Source organism: Apium graveolens, chromosome 9, assembly GCF_009905375.1.
Source record: "Apium graveolens cultivar Ventura chromosome 9, ASM990537v1, whole genome shotgun sequence".
In the NCBI taxonomy this organism is placed as follows: Eukaryota; Viridiplantae; Streptophyta; class Magnoliopsida; order Apiales; family Apiaceae; genus Apium; species Apium graveolens.
Window position 1 is genome coordinate 226,799,595 of NC_133655.1, and position 18,870 is coordinate 226,818,464.

Genomic DNA, 18,870 nt, shown 5'->3' on the forward strand with positions numbered 1-18,870 from the left:
TCTTTCATTCTCTTCACTTCTTCCCAAAGACGCTGATAATTTTAATCAATTTTCTTTATGTTTTTAATTGTCATTTACTTTACTCACTTTTTTTAAAGGCCCTGTTTGGCAAAATGACCAGCAAGTCAAAATGAAGTTAAAATTAAATGGGCCCCCTTTTGGGACAGAGATAAGTCTTGCTCTGTGTGGAGGTTCAATGAAATGACACGTGTATTTTTTTGATGGACACGTCAGATATTGTCATATACCCTTATAATGCACCTTAAAGCAGCAGATTAAAAATTTCAAGATTCAAGAATCAAGGGCTCTCTTAATGCTCTGGTAGAAAATTGCAGCAAATTCATCCTCATCAAGACCAATTGTAAGTACCCTTTTTAGCAATATGTTTGTATATATATGTGTGTGTATTTTTCACCGAGTTTTTGTGTAATTGTTTGTGTATGTATGATTATTTAGTACTTATAGTAAATGGGGTTTAATTTAATTAAGTATGAAAACTTTGTGAAAATTTTCAGAGAATTGGATGGATGCCAGGTTTTTCAACTGTTACTAGAATTCAAGAACACTTGGTTAGGTGTTTGGGAGGTTGTAATAACAAATATAGATACACAACTAGTCTATATAATCACCATCAGAAGAAGAAGAAAATGCAGTCTGTGACACCTATTTTGGAAGCTGATGCTGTCAGTATAATTAAGTCAGTTACTCCAACTCTTGACCCTTCTAGACATAAAGGCCAAGCAGGCAAGCTTCTGTAATAAAACCCCTTTTTCTTATCGGTCATGAATTTTCGATTATTTTAATTTTGTAGTAAGTTCTTCATTAGGTGTATGCTTCGTGAACTTGTATATTAACAACAATATAATGATAATGAACTACAGATTTTGTTTGCTTGTTTATATGTTGTGACATTTATGATTCATATTATCACTTTAAGCTTGACAGTTTACACTTTATAAACTGGCTTCTTTGATTTCTTGATCATGTACATTGAACAAAACATATTTGTTACTCAATTTGCAATAACTTGATATTGGGCCTAAAAGTGAAATGACATTTTAGGGTGTTAGTTGAAACAAGGTTTAAGGTCGATATTATCTCGTTATTCCACTATCTTATCATCTTATTAAGTAGCCAAATTTCCTAGAGATTTAGGTGGATTGCAATCCCTTTCGGGTGCTCACCACTGCCAAGTAGAGCACATCATCTCATGTTTTATTTAGCTGATATATGTAAATTGTGGGCAGCTTCGGAGTTTATTTATAAATTATCAGGAGTCATGACACAATTAGTTAAGCAATCCAGCACCAAAATATTCCATAGTCTGTATGTTTGGTACACATAGTCAATTCACAGAATAGCTGATAATGAGTTCATCACGTGGATATTAAGTACTAAGAACTTTTGTGTCATCCCTCAAAAGATAATAACATCCTCTAAAAAAATATAGTGAGTTGTGATTGTGTCAGCATTGTAATGATCCCGTATATACCAGGAAAGATAGCTGTTGTAGGTGGATGCCGCGAGTATACAGGAGCTCCATACTTTGCTGCAATATCAGCTCTGAAAATTGTTAGTTGAATTTTGTATCAACTTATTTATACTTATCTTTCAAAATTAAGTTTTCTTCGTGCATATACTGAGTACATAATTCTTTCTTACTTTTCTCTTAGGGTGCAGATCTATCACATGTGTTCTGTACCAAAGATGCAGCTCCTGTTATAAAATGTTACAGCCCTGAGTTAATAGTTCACCCTATTTTGGAAGAATCATACAGTGTTAGGTCAAGACACTCTTTTTCTTCAATTCTTGTGTTAGAAATATTCCAATGCACTTATTCTTGTGAAATTTGCTCTCAGTGATGATGAAAGACAATCAAGCACAGCCAAGGTTCTCGCTGAGGTGGATAAGTGGATGGAAAGGTTTGACTGTCTTGTTATTGGCCCAGGCCTTGGGAGAGACCCATATCTTCTGGTGTGCATATTTATACTCGAGTCCTCTTTCCTGTACGGTTAATTTATTAGAATATCTCCCTTGATAGCAATTATATACACTACTAAATTTTGCACGATTAAGAAATTTGTCGCAAGAGAGTTGAAGTTGTATGGTTTAAGTAGGGATGCAATACAAATGTCCGATAAATTCATTTTCGTGTAGGTTGGAATTTGGAAATCAGAAAAGACGGTCTTAGCTTGCTTGCTAATTACAATGTTTTGTAGTGGAATTGTTCCAAGTACATAGGACATCAGCACCCAAAAATGATGCCTTAGGCCTGCTCAATTTTAGGTCACAAGTCTGAGAAGTGAAAAGTGCAAAGGACCTCTGAGCCTCTGACAGCTTTAACACTTCATCAGAGAGAAACCCACAAAATAAAAATCAAGATATATGTGCAATTACTAAATGATGCATGTTAATACAACTAAGAAGTAAATAACATTGTCCAAGAGAAACAAGTTCTAGGAAACAATCCATCACTCATTTAAGTTAAAAAAGCACCATTACCACTGACATTAAATTGTGTTTATTCTTCAATCATCATCTTCTTCTAGTAGATCATGCAAAATCTTGCTCACAGTTTTCTAATTTTAGTCGATTAAAGTTTAAGTCCGTGAATGAAAAAGAAAGTCAAATCTGGTCAAAGCCAATGCCCTTATTCTCAAAACAGCAGTAAATAGCGCTTCGTTAGCAATTAAATGGCCTTTTTTAAAAGCAGTTGGGATTTAAAAAAAATGTGCAACTCAGAGTGCAACTGGGCTTTGGGCTTAAGCTTCAGCCTTCAAGGAAAACATTGTGATGTTTCCTCCTAAGTATTTCTCCCTCCGTCCTTTTGATTTGTTGACATTTGAAATGAAGTGTTCGACACGCAATTTAAGGCTCCTATCTACTATAGTTACATAAATTATATTTAAAATTTTTTCTTCCGAATAAATATTAAACTTTTATTCGAAAAAAGAAAATTTTCAAAATAAGTTATACAACTATACTAGATAAGAGTTTTAAAATGCCGGTCGAAAACTTCATCTCGAATGTTAACAACTCAAAGGGACGGAGGGAGTAGTTAATAATTTTTTTTATATCACAAGACCCAGTTCCCTTGTGTAACCTCTTCGTGTCTCTTGTGCATCCAGTGTGCATGTTTTCTCATGCTTCATGTCCACATGGTCACAAGGGTGACTTGTGTTGCAACACACATACAAAATGTTATGCTAACAAAAACTGTTACTCTGTGTGCATGTACAAAAAAATTTGATTCATCTTTCAGTTATATAACTCTAAGTGTCAAATTTATAGAATAAGTCACTACCATTGTTGTCAATGCGGTCGACTAGTAGGTTTGGGGAAGTCGACTGAAGAGTGATAGGGATTAAGCTTTATAATTATATATTGTTACATTTTAGACTTATGTTAGCCAACATGTTTAGGGCTTTGGTTTATTTAGCCCATTAGGGTTTTATGTAGGTATATATATCGAAACATTTTACTTTTAGGGCACGCTTGATTATACATTTATTTTTGAGAATAATATATTGATTGTTCTTGGAAAACCGTATAATTTTAGCACTTTTTATATCGTTTTTACATTGTCCTATAATTTTTACTGTTTATCGAGTTCACTGTTAACGTGCCACTGTTCACATCCGTTTTACTGTTCACAGCCACAGCCGCGTCTACTATTCATCGGACGGAGCCCTAATTCTAATCAGCCACCATCCCCTGTACTAGACACCATCTTTCACACCAACCGCCGCCGCTGTAACCCTAATTCCCAATTTGTGAATCCCTAATTCAGCCCAGACCCAATTGCAAACAGATGCGACCCGACCCGGATGTAAATCCCTTCTTTGCACCAGAGGACATCGGAATCGCCACTGGACGTCTGCCGCCGCCGATTCAAGTTGTTGCCGCCACTGTTCCGCGAGGAAAGTCATCACAGTCTCCCCTTTAGACATCAGTTCGCACATCCATCAGCTTGTGTGTGAAACAAAAGGGGTAACTCCAAGTTTTATATACATACACACATCCTATATCTCTCTGTACTACACCACGTACTACACCACGATACCCAGTGCTATTCCCCTGATTTAGTTAGTAACCGTTTTTTTTCTTTTCCTATTATTAGCTCTTCTTTTATTGCGTAATTATATCGGTTGGTTCATATATTAAAAAAAAAGATTTTCTTGTTTAAAATATTAGGCTCATTTTCCATATCGTTAGAGTATTTCATTCATAATATTAGTAGTTAATTCTCTTGTATTATTCGTGTGAACTTATTCTCTTAGTTGCATATTATTCCATATTAGTTGCATATCTCTTGTCTCATTTATTATGCTGCTTTGAGATTAGCGATAACATCTGTGGCTGAGTCATAATTTAAGTTGTTTAATTGATTCACTGTTGTGTCTCAGCGTTGTATTTAGGTAATCATGGGAGTTAATACATGCAATGGTTCTAACACCGACCGTCCTGAGCCCACTTTGGCTCAAATTTTCGAGAGGATAGAAGCACCCTTAGTACTGAAATGGCATCTATGAAAACTGCGTTCGAAACAAAGTTCGATGAGGTGCATACTAGGATAGATCAAGTGGAACATGCACGTGTCGAGGACCGAGATGAAGAGGTGGTTGATCTACCCCTACGTCGCGAACGTGTGGATCCTCACATTTATAGGGATCGTGAGCGGAAGAGGGTTACCGTAACTACAGGGACCATGACCCATATGACTATCGGCGACACGATGTGTATAAGATTAAGGTTGATGCCCCTGAGTTTGATGGGAAATTTGACCCGGATGCCTTCACCGACTGGTTAGCCAGTATTGAGAAGTTTTTTGATTGGCATCAGATGGGTAATGATCATAGGGTTAGGTTTGGTAAGATGAAGCTTGTGAAGCAAGCTAACATCTTCTGGAGTAGTATTGAGAGAGACCTCGAGCGCACGGGACAGCCGCCTGTTAGGCACTGGCCTGAGATGAAGATGCGCTTATCTCGATATTACCTTCCTAGGGGGCATGAAGATAGGCTGATGGAGCAATTTGATAACCTTTACCAGGGTACCATGCCTCTTGCTGAGTATATCAGTAAGTTTAGGGAGTTGCTCCACAGGTGTGATCTTAAGGAGGAGACTCGCATGACCCTCGTTAAGTTTCACAATAACATTCGGCCGGATCTTCGACAACATGTCCTCATTAATAAGATGAACACATTAGAGGACATTTTTCAGGTCGCATTAGAGCACGAGTATCGATTGAAGGACCCTTCTCAGCAGAGGAGTTCTTCATACTCGAGTCAGTCAGCGAGTCGAGCCGCCCCACAGAGTCTGGCCGTTTCTGTGTCCCAGGGGACTTCTCGGGCTAGTAACAGCGTGAGTACCCCTGCTAGACAGTCCATAGGTAACTCCACTATTACGTGCTTCTACTGTAAGGAGCCAGGGCATAGGTCGTTTGAGTGCCCGAAGAAGAAGAAGAGTGTGAGCCATATTTGGGCAGTTCTAGATGGAGCAATGGAGGGAGATGATGATCTTGATCTTTACGAGGAGAACCGTCCCCTTGATCCCCTGGACGAGGCTAAACGGAGCCTACAGATAGTCCAACATCAGTTGAGCGTCATGCGATGCATGTATACTAATGTGATGGAGGAAGATTGGAGGAGGACTTCTATCTTCCACATCTTCAGTAGGGTTGAGGGAGTGTCGTATAAGGTCATTATTGATAGGGGTAGTTGTCTGAATATGATTGCCGAGATCGCAGTTCCGTGGTTGAAGCTGAAGGTTGAACCACATCCACATCCTTATAGTGTCGCTCGGGTCAACAAGGCGTCTATTCCTGTGTCCCACAGATGTCTTGTACCGGTCCACCTCGAGGATTATGAGGAGAGTGTATGGTGTGATGTCCTTCCCATGAATGTTGCTCATATACTCCTAGGGCGACCTTGGCTATATGACCACAGTGTGACTCACTATGGGAGGCAAAACACATAGGTGTTTATGCATAACGGGCAGAAGGTCACCTTGCGACCTAGCATGCCTCGTGAGATTCCCAGTAGTGGGCCGAAGGTCAACAACGTACCTACACAACCAATTAAATCTCTTCATATTCTGACGAGGAGTGAGTTTGAGAGATGTGCTTTAGAGTCTAAGGTTGTGTATATGCTAGTTGCTAGAGAAGTGAGAGATGCACCCGTAGAGCGGGATTTGAGCTTCCTAGGGATGTTCAGCAGATTCTTGATGAGTTTGCAGATGTCATACCCAGTGAGCTACCCCAGGGTTTACCACCTTTTAGAGATATCCAGCACGCTATAGACTTAGTCCCTGGATCTTCATTACCTAACCTGCCGCACTATAGGATGAACCCTACCGAGCAGATTGAGATGAGGCGACAGGTTGAGGAGTTGTTGAGTAAGGGCTTTGTGAGAGAGAGTCTTAGCCCTTGTGCTGTGCCAACCTTGTTCACGCCAAAGGCTGATGGCAGTTTGAGGATGTGTTGTGATAGTCGAGCTATCAACAAGATCACGGTCAAGTATAGGTTTCCCATTCCTAGACTTGATGACATGCTTGACATGATTGTTGGAGCTCAGTTATTCACGAAGATTGACTTACAGAGTGGATACCATCAGATTCGTATCCGAGAGGGAGATGAGTGGAAGACTGCCTTTAAGACCACAAATGGGCTTTATGAGTGGCTAGTCCTACCGTTTGGGCTATCCAACGTCCCAAGCACGTTCATGAGAGTCATGAACCAGGTGCTTCGTCCTTTTATTGGCAGATTTGTTGTCGTGTATTTCGATGACATACTCATCTACAGCCCTACGCGTGAGGAACACTTAACTCACTTGTGTCAGGTTCTGGAAGCTCTCTTACATGAGAAGTTGTATGTGAATCTGAAGAAGTGCTCTTTTATGCGTGGCTCTGTGATATTCCTTGGATTGTCGTTTCCAAGGATGGGGTTTGTCTTGCTCCGGAGAAGGTAAAGGCCATTCGAGAGTTGCCTGAACCTTCCAATATCCATGAGGTGCGTAGTTTTCATGGATTGGCTACCTTCTATCGAAGGTTTATCAGAGGCTTTAGTACCATTATGACTCCCATTATTGACAACATGAAGAAAAGGGAGTTTGTTTGGTCTAAGTCAGCTGCGAGAGCCTTCACTGAGGTAAAGGATAAGCTGACACACGCTCCCGTCCTTACTTTACCGGATTTCGATAAGCTCTTTGAGGTAGCGTGTGATGCTTCTGGCGTGGGTATAGGCGGAGTACTAAGTCAGGAGGGCCATCCTATAGCTTTCTTCAGTGAAAAACTAACTGAGGCCAGGAGGAAGTATATCACCCTATGAGAGGGAGTTCTATGCTGTAGTTCAGGCTTAGGTACTGGCAACATTACTTGTTGCCTAAGGAGTTTGTGCTCTACTCCGATCACCAGGCACTACAGTATATTAATGCTCAGAAGAAGTTTAATCATCGACATGCTAAGTGGTTTGAGTTTGTTCAGGAGTATACCTTTGTGCTTAGGCATTGCAAAGGTAGTGAAAACAAAGTCACTGACGCACTTAGTAGGGTGTCCATTCTCCTTAACACTTTGAGTGTAGAGGTAGTCAGATTTGCACATATGATCCAAGACTACCCTTTATTTCGAGATTTTGGAGAGATATATGCTAGCTTTCAGGATCCTAGTTCTCCGCCTTCGAGAGAGTTTTGTATTCATGGGGATACCTGTTTCGAGGGGTTCGCTTGTGTATCCCCAGTACGTCTTTGAGGGATCATCTCGTTAGAGAGTTGCATGCGGGAGGGCTAGCTGGTCATTTTGGTTGAGATAAGACCATTGCTATTGTCGAGGATAGGTTTTATTGGCCTAGTTTGAAGAGGGATGTCGCTCGTATAGTTGCAGGGTGCCATACTTGTCAGACGGCCAAGGGTAGGAAACAGAATACGGGCTTATACTCTCCTCTTCCGGTTGCTCATGTTCCTTGGGAGGACCTTAGTATGGATTTTGTGTTGGGGTTACCTAGGACGCGTAATGGGCATGACTCGGTCTTCGTTGTTGTGGATCGTTTCACTAGAATGGTTCGCTTCATTCCTTGTTGTAAGACTGATAATGCCCCTCATATTGCTTCCATCTTCTTTCGTGAGATCGTTAGGATACATGGTGTTCCGCTGACTATAGTTTCTGATAGAGATGTGAAGTTCGTGAGCTACTTCTGGAGGACTCTTTGGAAGTTGCTTGGGACTAGTCTCAAGTTCTCCACCGCCTATCATCCACAGACCGACGGACAGACTGAGGTCGTTAATAGGAGTCTAGGTGATTTGATTAGGGGTCTTATAGGAGAGCACGTGTCCACTTGGGATAGGGTTTTGCCTACAGCTGAGTTTGCATATAACAGTTCTGTTAATAGGTCTACGAATGTCAGTCCTTTCGAGGCCTATATTGGTCGTCAGCCTAGGAAGCCCGTTGATTTGGTTCCACTTCCACTTGCATATAGCTCTAGCGAGTCTCCAGAGTCTTTTGCACGTCATATTCATGAGTTGCATGCTGAGATACGTCAGAAAATTAATTTAAGCAATGAAAATTATAAGTCTGCTGCAGATGTTCATCGCAGGTTTCAGGAGTATAATGAGGGTGATCAGGTTATGTTGCGACACTGCACTGAGAGGTTGCCTCCTGGTGCTTGAAAGAAAGTACATGCTAAGGGAACGGGTCCATTTCGGGTTCGTAAGAGGGTTGGTACTAATGCTTATGAGTTAGACGTTCCTAGTGGTATGACGATTGGGCCTGTGTTTAATGTGGAAGATCTTACTCCTTTTCATAGACCAACTGACATTTATCCCTCTCCTTCACTTTCTTCACCTGTTGTTTCTTCACCTTTGCCATCCACTTCTACACCAGCTCCTTCGAGCTCCATTGATCCTATATCTACCCCACCAGTACTTGTGCCCCTGCACCCCCTTATGTTTCTTCACAGCAGGTAGTTGATGTGCCTGTTCTTGATGAGAGGTATGTGCCGACTCGGCGTGGTGGTGGTTATCATCAGTATTTGGTTCATTGGAGTGGCAGGTCGAAGGATGAGCGCACCTGGATCAGCGCTCCAGAGTTTCAGAGGCTTACTCCTGATCTTTTCCAGCTATACATGGAATTTAGTTCGACAGAGCCGAACTTTTCTTAGCAGGGGAGAGTTATAGGGATCAGGCCCTATAATTATATATTATTACATTTTAGACTTATGTTAGCCCACATGTTTAGGGCTTTGGTTTATTAGCCCATTAGGGTTTTATGTAGGTATATATACCGAAACATTTTACTTTTAGGGCACGCTTGATTATACATTTATTTTTGAGAATAATATATTGATTGTTCTTGGAAAACCGTATAATCTTAGCACTTTTTATATCGTTCTTATATTGTCCTACATCAAAGAACTCGACTTTCGAATTGTCGACTAGTCGGTCGACTAATTGGTGGACTTATCGACTAGTCGATTGACAAATGCAAAATCCCATCAAAATTTTAAACGGAAAAAAATAAAAATAAATTTTAAAAAACCTACTCAACATCAGCAACAATTAACATGCTAATATCAACTTATAGATCTTTATGTGGGTGTGTTTCTGTATGTATAAATTGATTAAAACTGAATATACATGTATTATAATCTATTTAGATGTTTGTTTAGGAGTATATAAGCTTACCTATGTGAGTATATAGAAGGGAAAATAGATGTGTTTGTTTTTGATATCTCTATTTTCTGATTGATATACATGAGTATGAGAATGTTAGACTTTTATTTTGGAAAGCCACATATATAAGAAATATATTATTATTTAATTATTTAATTAATTATTATAAATTTGTAGACTAGTTAGCGACTAGTCCGCGACTATTCGAATAGTCGACAAGCTGGACCTCCATCGACTCGACTCGATGAAGTGACAACCATGGTCACTACCAGTAGTTTCATATCTTGGCTATCCCTTTCTGGTATCTTATCGACTATGGACATAGGAATGGTTTCTGCTATGCTGTAGTGTAGACAATGATTAGAATTTTAATTACAGGCTTAGAGATAGAGATCAATTAAAAGTTATTACAAGTCTTACAAACCTTACCTGCATGTTATAGTTTTCTTTCCAAAGAAAAGGGCACAACTTCTTCTCCGAATTCATTTTCATTGTTCTTGTATGATAATAAAATTCTTCACTTTGCATGTTTCCGTAATTATTTTGAATGTTTGTTCCAATTCCTGATATTATCCAAAGAATGATTATGTAGGAAGTTTCCGTAGTCTATGAGTACTGTCTCTTTTAGTTTCTGAGTATTTTTTTCAGTATTAGTTCCATTTTTAATGACATTCAAAAATTACCCCCCCCCAAAAAAAGTTTTATAATATTTTTGTGCAATCAGTAATATATGAAAAAGAGATCAAGGTTAATTAGAGCTTTAAGTATCACTTGGAGCCTATACCAACCAATATATGTTACTTTGTCGGTTTAATCAAATTGTAAGTGTCTGCCTTTATTGTTAAGTCTTGAGACTGCAGCTTGAGATGCAGCTCTTATATTTTCTTAATGAGGAAAGAGCACGGATTATCTCTTCAAATGACCGAGCTAGAAAAACTCATTCAGATGCTTTTGCATCTGAAGGTACTTCTCTTTTTGTTAGTTTCTAACTAAGACTCATTGAGTTGTGTATCATGTCTAGGATTGTGTCAGTGATATCATTAAGCATGCAAGGCAGTCCAATGTCCCAATGATCATAGATGGGGTATGCAACCACAATTTTTTTTTTAATAATAATGGTACTTCTTTATTTGGCACACTTTTTTTTCTATTGAGTTGCTGCTAAGCTTAAATCGTTTTTTTTCCTCCCAGGACGGACTTTTTCTTGTTACCAACTGTCCTGATCTTGTAAGTGGGTATCCCTTGGCAGTTCTTACTCCAAATGTGAATGAATACAAACGTCTTGTTCAGAAAGTACTAAGTGGTGAAGTAGATGATCAGAATGGACCTCTGCAATTAATAAACCTTTCCAAGGGGTAATTCTCTATAATTTCCGATCATTATTGCTACTCCTATCATAGTAATAGGAAATGGAACAAACAAATGTATACTTCCAAATGTGCTGCATGTATATCGGTGGTCAGTATGCATCATTATTACATTTTATGTTATTATTATAATAAAAGTTCCTCCCTTCACCTGTTTGGATATAGAGAATTTTATTGGTACAGTTACCTTTATCTTTGAGCTCTTTTGGTAATGTGCCTTTTAACCTTCATTTTCTTAAGTTAAAGAAAAATATATTATATTACTCAACAACTATTATCATAGCTATTATAATTATATAAGGTTATACCATATTTTATATTTTTGGGGCAAACCAAAGATGCATTTCAAAATCAAGTATGAAAGGACCGCTATACTGAGTAATAAAAGGCGCTCTGATATCATATAGAGAGACCCCCTCCTCCCGCTGCCAATGCACGTCTCCCAATAGGTGGGTGAGGAATGTGACTTGGTCAACAGCTGTTTCTTTTATTTCTTTAATAGGATTTGAAAATGTACGGAAGTTTTTTCTCAACCCAAGTAATATAGCCTTGTGCTAGGCACTTTTTTACACAATGTGATGTTAGGAACCATATTTCACATAAGCATATGCTGAATTGCTGATAATGACTGGTTTGTTAACAAATTATTTTGAACAAAATCAAAGCATCATGGTAGTGATGGAAATGTAAAGAAATTTATGCTGTAATATAACAAGACCACTGTTGAAATGATAGATATTTAATTCTTGTGGTCAGCACTGTATATTCTTTTATCTCACAAGGCTGTTATTCAGATGCATAGTTGGATTCTAGATGTATTCCAGCATCTATACTGCAGTTTTATGAACACATTGAATATTCTTCATCAGGATGGGTGGAGTAACTATACTGAGGAAGGGGAAATCTGATCTCATCAGCGATGGTGAAACAGGTATCTGAGATTCATTTTTTTTTCTTGCGTATTGCTGCGGCCTGCGTGTAATTTTAGTGTTTTATTTTTTGTTTGGGGGGGGGTCAATTGCAATAAATTTAAATACGCACGCATTTTCCTTTACTAAGGCTCAGACCCTCGACCTGTTAATGTGATATTGGAGAACAAAAAGCTAGAATAATTGGCATCCATTTATAAAAACTACATTTTATATTGATTTTGCCACAGGTTTTATTGACACAATAGTTGTCATGTTCAATTCCAAACATATTATCTGTGGATATGTTCTACAATCTTTATCCTGTGTTTAGTCCTGTATACATATAATTTTTAACATCCTGGACCTAGTCTTGTTTTGTCGACCTGACTACCAAGAGTGAACCTCACTTGCTATATAGAGCTTATTAGCTTTAATTGAGCCCTGCGGTATAGTCGTACACACAATGACTTGAGATCTTGTGTATCTAATTACTGGGCTATTGAACTCAAAGTGTCTATGATCACATTTTGTGCCTTTTCTTTTGGAGCAAAATTGAATGTTGCACAGTTGAATGTAACTTGTCCTCTGGATCACAGTAAAGAATAAACTAATATAGTACTTTACAATATATTCAGTGAGGTCAGTAAGCATGTATGGATCTCCAAGGCGATGTGGTGGTCAGGGTGATATACTCTCTGGAAGGTAAGTAATGAAATTTCATCTGTTTTATGTTACTTCCCTAGTTTCCAGTTCTTTAATGTTTAAAACATTATTTTGAGGCTGGAGTATTTCAGTTTTTCAGGACTTGTAGTAGTAACTTAAAGTCTTAAATAGTAAGACTTGACTGCTTGACTTCAATTTAAAAGTTATATAATAGGACATGAAATAGTAGAGGATATGAAACATACTCAACATGTTTTGGCCGTGCTTACTAAGCACATTAATAAAATTACCGTGCATTTTTTTTATTTGTTGAACTGAAAACATAAAAGTTCTTAGTTGGACATAGTGGAAGGAGTAATGAAACTTAATCACACATATGGAAAAGATTAAATTGAATAAACATATAAATTATATCTTATCGTGAGTGGTTAAATGCCGTTATAGGTTTTAACTTTTAATTTGGTATGAGTTAGATGCTCTAAATTTGCCGCCTGTCTATTAAGTACAAGACCATTATTTTGGCGTGTACATGTAATCTTTTAAGCACTTGTTTGATGTCGCCAATGCTTATATTGCTCAGTAGTCAGAATGTATTCATAGATGTAGAAACTCCTTAAATTTAATGGTTCATTTCTCTGATTGCCGGTAGTGTTGCAATATTTCTTTCCTGGGCCCGCCAGCAAGATGCCGAATCAAAACTGAGCCTGAATCCTACAATGTTGGGTTGCATTGCCGGGTCAATTTTAATGCGGAAGGCAGCATCATTTGCTTTTGAAAACAAGAAAAGGTCTACACTCACAAGTGATATAATCGAGTGCTTAGGAAGAAGGTGGATACTATAGCCTACTTTGATAATCTTCATCCAAATTTATTTCTATGCTAACAACACTTGACTTAATTATTTGCAGTATGGAAGCTCTGTCCCCAGTGAACTGACTTCTTAAACCACTACTGTAGACATCATTGCATCATATTTCCTTTTTCCATTTTGGCTTTTATTTCTGTTGTTTGTACGTGGAGGATTATACCTAGATTGTACAAAGGTTTTAAGGATTGTACCTTTTTCGAGCAGTGATACAGCAGTAGATTAGTTGTTACATACGAGTAAATGCCACATGGATTGCAAGGATTGTTGTACTTGAGCAGCGAAAACCAAAGGATTGTTGCAAGGAAAAGGATGCAATAGAATTATTAAGAACTTGCCAAAACGTTGTTATGGAAAGAATAAAGTTGATGTCGTCTATGTTGAAGTAATCATAATGTTTACAATTCAAGATTGTTTATTTACAAACTAAAAACAACATTATCTACGAGATTATCATATTAGGGAAACAAAAAGATGAGCATCAGCTGAAAACTGAAAAGTATAGCATATGTTGACATATATTCTTTTGATGTTTTTTCACCAGACAGCGGTCTGTTTAGCTAACCTTAGTACTACAAAATATATCTGAATAAACAAATATTACTTATATCTCAAGGTTGGTAAGTCAAAGAAAACAATGGTAAAAAATGTATGACACTCTTTAGCTTACAAACTTATATTATCATTTTGCCAAATAACATATATTAAAAACAACACAGACTTCTCAGGTTGGTTTTGAAAATTTCAAATGACATCTCTACAGGGTTGTCGATTAGTAACAATAGTGTATTTTTCAGTGTAAAGCTGTTTTCCTATGTACTTGAATAATGGAAGCTGTTGATTTAGCCTTCAAGTCACCCTCACACTCCATAAAAAATAGTACAAGACTTCCCAGGTTGACATTTTACATCCATAAAAGACATGCATGCAATATGTATAACTAACTATATCTTCTACTTGTAGTCCTGTTTTCTATTTTGTGAGAGTTTTAATCAGCTCTGTTTTATTATGGTATCCAGATGTTGTTTCCAATTTACATGGCATCAAGCTTATATGCTGTTGGTGCTCTACCAAAACTTTGCAATTGCAACTTGTAAATTAGTTCCTTACCCCAAAGAATGTGCTTCTGTTGTTCCTGAGGCAACTCCAACTAGTAAGATGTATGTTGCATTTCCTTATCTGCGCAAATCGAATACATATGTCACCGGCGGTGAAAGAATTTTTGGCAAGGACTCATCAGACATGTCTATGAGTTTATATATTTCAAGCTATGTGTTTGCAACAAAAATCATTGGGGTTTACAAGATTGAGGCTGAGTTGACTTTCAGGGGATATAATTTGTACAATCCTCAACGATATTCAACTCATCATCATACGAGATTGGGTATACTGAAGTTTGCGTTGCAGGGATTTTGGTCAGACTTTTCTGGTGAAGGCTGTGTTGTTGGATCTGCTTCTTGGCATTCAAAAGGCGAGCCTTTGAATCTTGAAGCTATGTTAAAAATTAAGTATTCAAGAAGTTCTGCGTATTCTAATAGCTCAGTAACTGGAAAGTTAGAGAGTTTGAGTTCTTTAAATGATGAGAGGTACTTTGAGCCAATTTTCATATTGTCTTTTCCTCCAGCAAGTGAGTACGAGTACAAATTGATATCTGAGGAAACTGTCAGGGATTTTGATATAGTTAATGATGAAAAAAGTTCAATTCTTGGTTTCCAACCTGGAGACATATGTTCTTTATTCGGCTTGCGATATATCACTTTTAAGTTGGACTATGCAAGTGGTTGCAATGGTCCCTTGAAGAATTGCTCTCTCCTGGACGGCAATCTACAATACATGCCTCCTTACATTTCCCTGCATGCCATTCAGTGCCATAGATTTGAAAAGAAGATGCGTTTTTTGGTACGACTGACTAACAAGAGCTTTATTAGGAGTGAAATGTTCCATCCCAACACCACTCTAGTTGGGGAAGGATCATGGAACGAGAAAACGAATCGACTACTCATTGTTGCTTGCAGGATTTCGAATTCAAACAAATTTGGAAGTGCTCATGTTGGAGACTGTTCATTTCGATTGAGCCTGTGGTATCCATCAGTATGGTCAATTAGAAATAGAAACAAAGCTATGGGACAGATTTGGACAAATAAGACTGCCGAAGACAAAAGGCACTTTCGCATGATCAAATTCAGGACTTCTGATGAGTACGTGAATGTTCCTGGTTTGAAGTACGAATACACTCAAATCGAGAAGGTGAGAAAGCTGTGCCCAAAGACGGTTGTCAAAAGGGGAGAAAGGTACCCCAGTGAACAGTCCTATGATCTGAGGTTTGACATGTCTGTTCCAAATTCAAAAAAAATTGGTTGGGGTTTTGCAGAACCAATTTATATATGTAACAGAACATACAGGTAGTCTTTTGTAGACATATCAAGCTCAAGATTGGGACATTATTCAGAATTTGAACTTGGTGGAAACTATGCCGTTCCCAGGGATATTCCTTTAAATGTCAGTTACAAATTAAGTTTTTCAACGGTCAGTGATGTAAAACTGGAAGCTGTCCATTCTTCATTGGATCAGTCTTTAGATCCAGAAGGTCAACTACAAATCTCTGCTGAAGGAGTTTATGATGCTCGGACAGGACTTCTTTGTATGGTTGGTTGTCGAGTTCTGGATTCATATGACTCGCTGGATTGCGGGATTCTGCTGAAATTTCAGTTTCCCGGATTAAATGTGAGTAATGGAGGATTTATTAAGGGTAGCATGAAGAGCACAAGGGAACATACTGACCCTCTTTTCTTTGAGCACTTAAAGTTGATATCTACTTCTTTCTCTGGTTTTGAAGAAGAACGAACTCTCTGGAGGATTGATCTGGAGATCATAATGGTCTTGATCTCGAATACAGTTGCATGTGTATTTGTTTGTTTCCAACTCTACTACGTGAAAAAATATCCCAGTAGCCTTGCCTATATGTCACTTATGATGCTTGTGATACTTACACTGGGGTACATGATTCCTCTTGTGCTAAACTTCGAAGCACTTTTTATGGTAGAAAGAATACAATGCCAGGTAGTCCGGAATGGTTTGAAGTCAGTAAGGTGTTTGCCAGGGTTGTCACGTTGGTGGCCTTCCTCTTGCAATTCCGTCTCCTTCAATTAGCCTGGACCGCAAGGCATTCATCACAGAGTAATGGAGGTAACATTTCAATTGCTGAAAAGAAGACTTTATTAGTTTGTTTGCCAACTTACATCATTGGTGGACTGGTAGCTTTAATTGTGAACCGGAAGAAGAATGATTACGGAAATCCATCACAAGGACTTGACTTTTGGGAAAAACACACGCTTTGGGGGAATTTAAGATCTTGCGCAGGCCTGATACTTGATGGTTTTCTTTACCCTCAAGTCCTGCTCTACATATTTCAGGTGCCAAGCGAAAGAGCCCTGTCGAGTACATTTTACCTAGGAACAACACTGGTTCACTCAGTACCTCACGTGTACGATCTTTACAGAGCAAACAACTATATACCTGTCCATGTCAAAGGCGCAAATCAGAGTGCAGATTTTTACTCTGCTTCTTGGGATATTATCATTCCTGCGGCAGGTTTGCTGTTGGCCGCAATCATTTTCTTGCAACAAACATATGTGGGGCGCATTATCCTTCCAAGAAAATGGAATTAACTTCAAAGGTGCCAGGAGTTAACAACTAAATGGCTTCGTAATTGTGCTATTTGTATGATTAACAAAGGTCCTGTGATGTTTCAGGTTTTTTATGTGTGTATGGAACTTTAGATTGAGTAATAATAATACATGGCATGCTTGTTCAACATGCTGAGTTTAACCGCATTTCTTTTTCTTCTTTTCGGACTGGCCATCGTTACTTTATATTTCCTTTTGCATGTTTTTTTACGAAATTATCAATTAAAAATAAAAATAAAATAGAGTAAATCTCTTCTATATATAATAGAAGAATATGATGATAAAATTAATGAGATTTTATGATTATTTTATACTTTTATGTCTTATTTATTTTAAAAAAATATTTTTGTAGGAAATCGAATCTAGGTTTTATAATTGCTAAGGAAGAGTTCTGATTAATATGCTAGTTAAAGCATATATATTGTTAATCATACACATAAGTATTCTTGTGGGTCTTTAAAATAAATATTTGACATTTCGATTATTAAGATTTAATAATAACTTATAATTATATTTATATTTTTATATTTGCTACTTTATATCATATTATTATATAATATTTTTCAATTAACATATATGTAATAATTCGTTAAATACACACGATATGAAGTAAAGTTAATTAAATTTAAATTAAGTATTATACATTTACGATGGAATATATTCAATAATTCAATAGATATATTCTATCTCCATTTATTACTGACAACATATTTTTAATTTAAATTTATTAATATATATATAAATACACTAAAATATATTATTTAATTGGATCCTTTCTATAAAATATATAGAAATATAATTAGATTAATCACCGCAAATGTCATAGAATTACTTCATAAAATTCTAAAAGAATTTATAAATTTATAAATCATGACAAATAGTTATGACAATTGAGTCGAATTTATAAAAATAATTTTGAAAAATAAATAAATAATATTAATAAATTAGTATATAGAGAAAGGTTGAAATCATTCACTAATAAAATTCGCCAACCATTAAAATAACGTTATATTAATACATATACTAGAAAACAATCCATATATGACATATATCAACATGGTCATTTAACATATTCTCAAATATATATCTCATGCGGTATACATATATTGTTAACTACACTTTGTCGTCATTGACATAACAATCTTGTACGAACACTTTAATACGATATCAATGAATTTGGACTGAGACATTGTCAATTCCAAATACAACAAGTTTCAAATACCGCACACCCATAAATATTGGATCTACACAAATTATAATTAATATCGATAAATTTTCAACTCAAAGATTGCATCTATCCAAAATATATATCGTAACCAGAATCATCAAAGACTGCAAAGAAAAAAAACTGAAACACTCCAAAATATTTCATCACTAAAAAGACAAAACAATTATTGGATATAAACTGTTTCGAGTGATATTTTTACTACAATTCAAATAAATTATCAAGTACTATACATTTTTTTAACAAAATTCGTACTAAAGTTTATTAAAAAATAAAAGTAATTTTTTGTCTTTTTTCATGATAAAATCTAAGAACAAAACTTTGTATATAATATTAATGGTCATATTTTTATCTTATTTTTTTAATTTTTAAATATATTTACACCTATTTTTAAAATTGAAAGCTGAAAAAATTGATAATTATATCAATTTAAGTGACTGCAAATGATAACTTGTTGAGATCGGTGAACAAAATGATATATGAGTTTCATTTCA

The 18,870-nt window shown here is 37.0% G+C and overlaps 2 protein-coding genes across 2 annotated transcripts; both read left to right on the plus strand.

Annotated features, from left to right (window-relative positions):
* The first annotated feature begins 204 nt into the window (after nt 1-204).
* Nucleotides 205-13,841, plus strand: LOC141683772 (ATP-dependent (S)-NAD(P)H-hydrate dehydratase). Its single transcript, XM_074488533.1, has 11 exons — nt 205-361; nt 516-744; nt 1,496-1,572; nt 1,674-1,783; nt 1,860-1,974; nt 10,681-10,743; nt 10,851-11,014; nt 11,896-11,957; nt 12,573-12,639; nt 13,250-13,429; nt 13,509-13,841. The coding sequence occupies exons 2-11, from the start codon at nt 528-530 to the stop codon at nt 13,534-13,536; spliced, it is 1,083 nt and encodes a 360-aa protein (XP_074344634.1). The 5' UTR covers nt 205-361; nt 516-527; the 3' UTR covers nt 13,537-13,841.
* A 677-nt stretch (nt 13,842-14,518) lies between these two features.
* On the plus strand, nt 14,519-17,249 carry LOC141686004 (uncharacterized). The gene is made up of 4 exons (XM_074491071.1): nt 14,519-15,821; nt 15,915-16,461; nt 16,509-17,056; nt 17,218-17,249. Exons 1-4 carry the CDS (start codon nt 14,519-14,521, stop codon nt 17,247-17,249), a joined length of 2,430 nt encoding a protein of 809 aa, XP_074347172.1.
* The last annotated feature ends 1,621 nt before the right edge of the window (nt 17,250-18,870 follow it).

Coding starts and splice junctions, on each gene's coding strand:
- LOC141683772 (XM_074488533.1), top strand. CDS start 528: ATGCCAGGTTTTTCAACTGTTACTAGAATTCAAGAACACTTGGTTAGG. Junction 1,784..1,859: donor GAAGAATCATACAGTGTTAG/GTCAAGACACTC, acceptor ATTTGCTCTCAG/TGATGATGAAAGACAATCAA. Junction 11,958..12,572: donor CATCAGCGATGGTGAAACAG/GTATCTGAGATT, acceptor CAATATATTCAG/TGAGGTCAGTAAGCATGTAT.
- LOC141686004 (XM_074491071.1), top strand. CDS start 14,519: ATGCTGTTGGTGCTCTACCAAAACTTTGCAATTGCAACTTGTAAATTA. Junction 16,462..16,508: donor CTTGTGATACTTACACTGGG/GTACATGATTCC, acceptor TTTTTATGGTAG/AAAGAATACAATGCCAGGTA. Junction 17,057..17,217: donor TATTATCATTCCTGCGGCAG/GTTTGCTGTTGG, acceptor GTGATGTTTCAG/GTTTTTTATGTGTGTATGGA.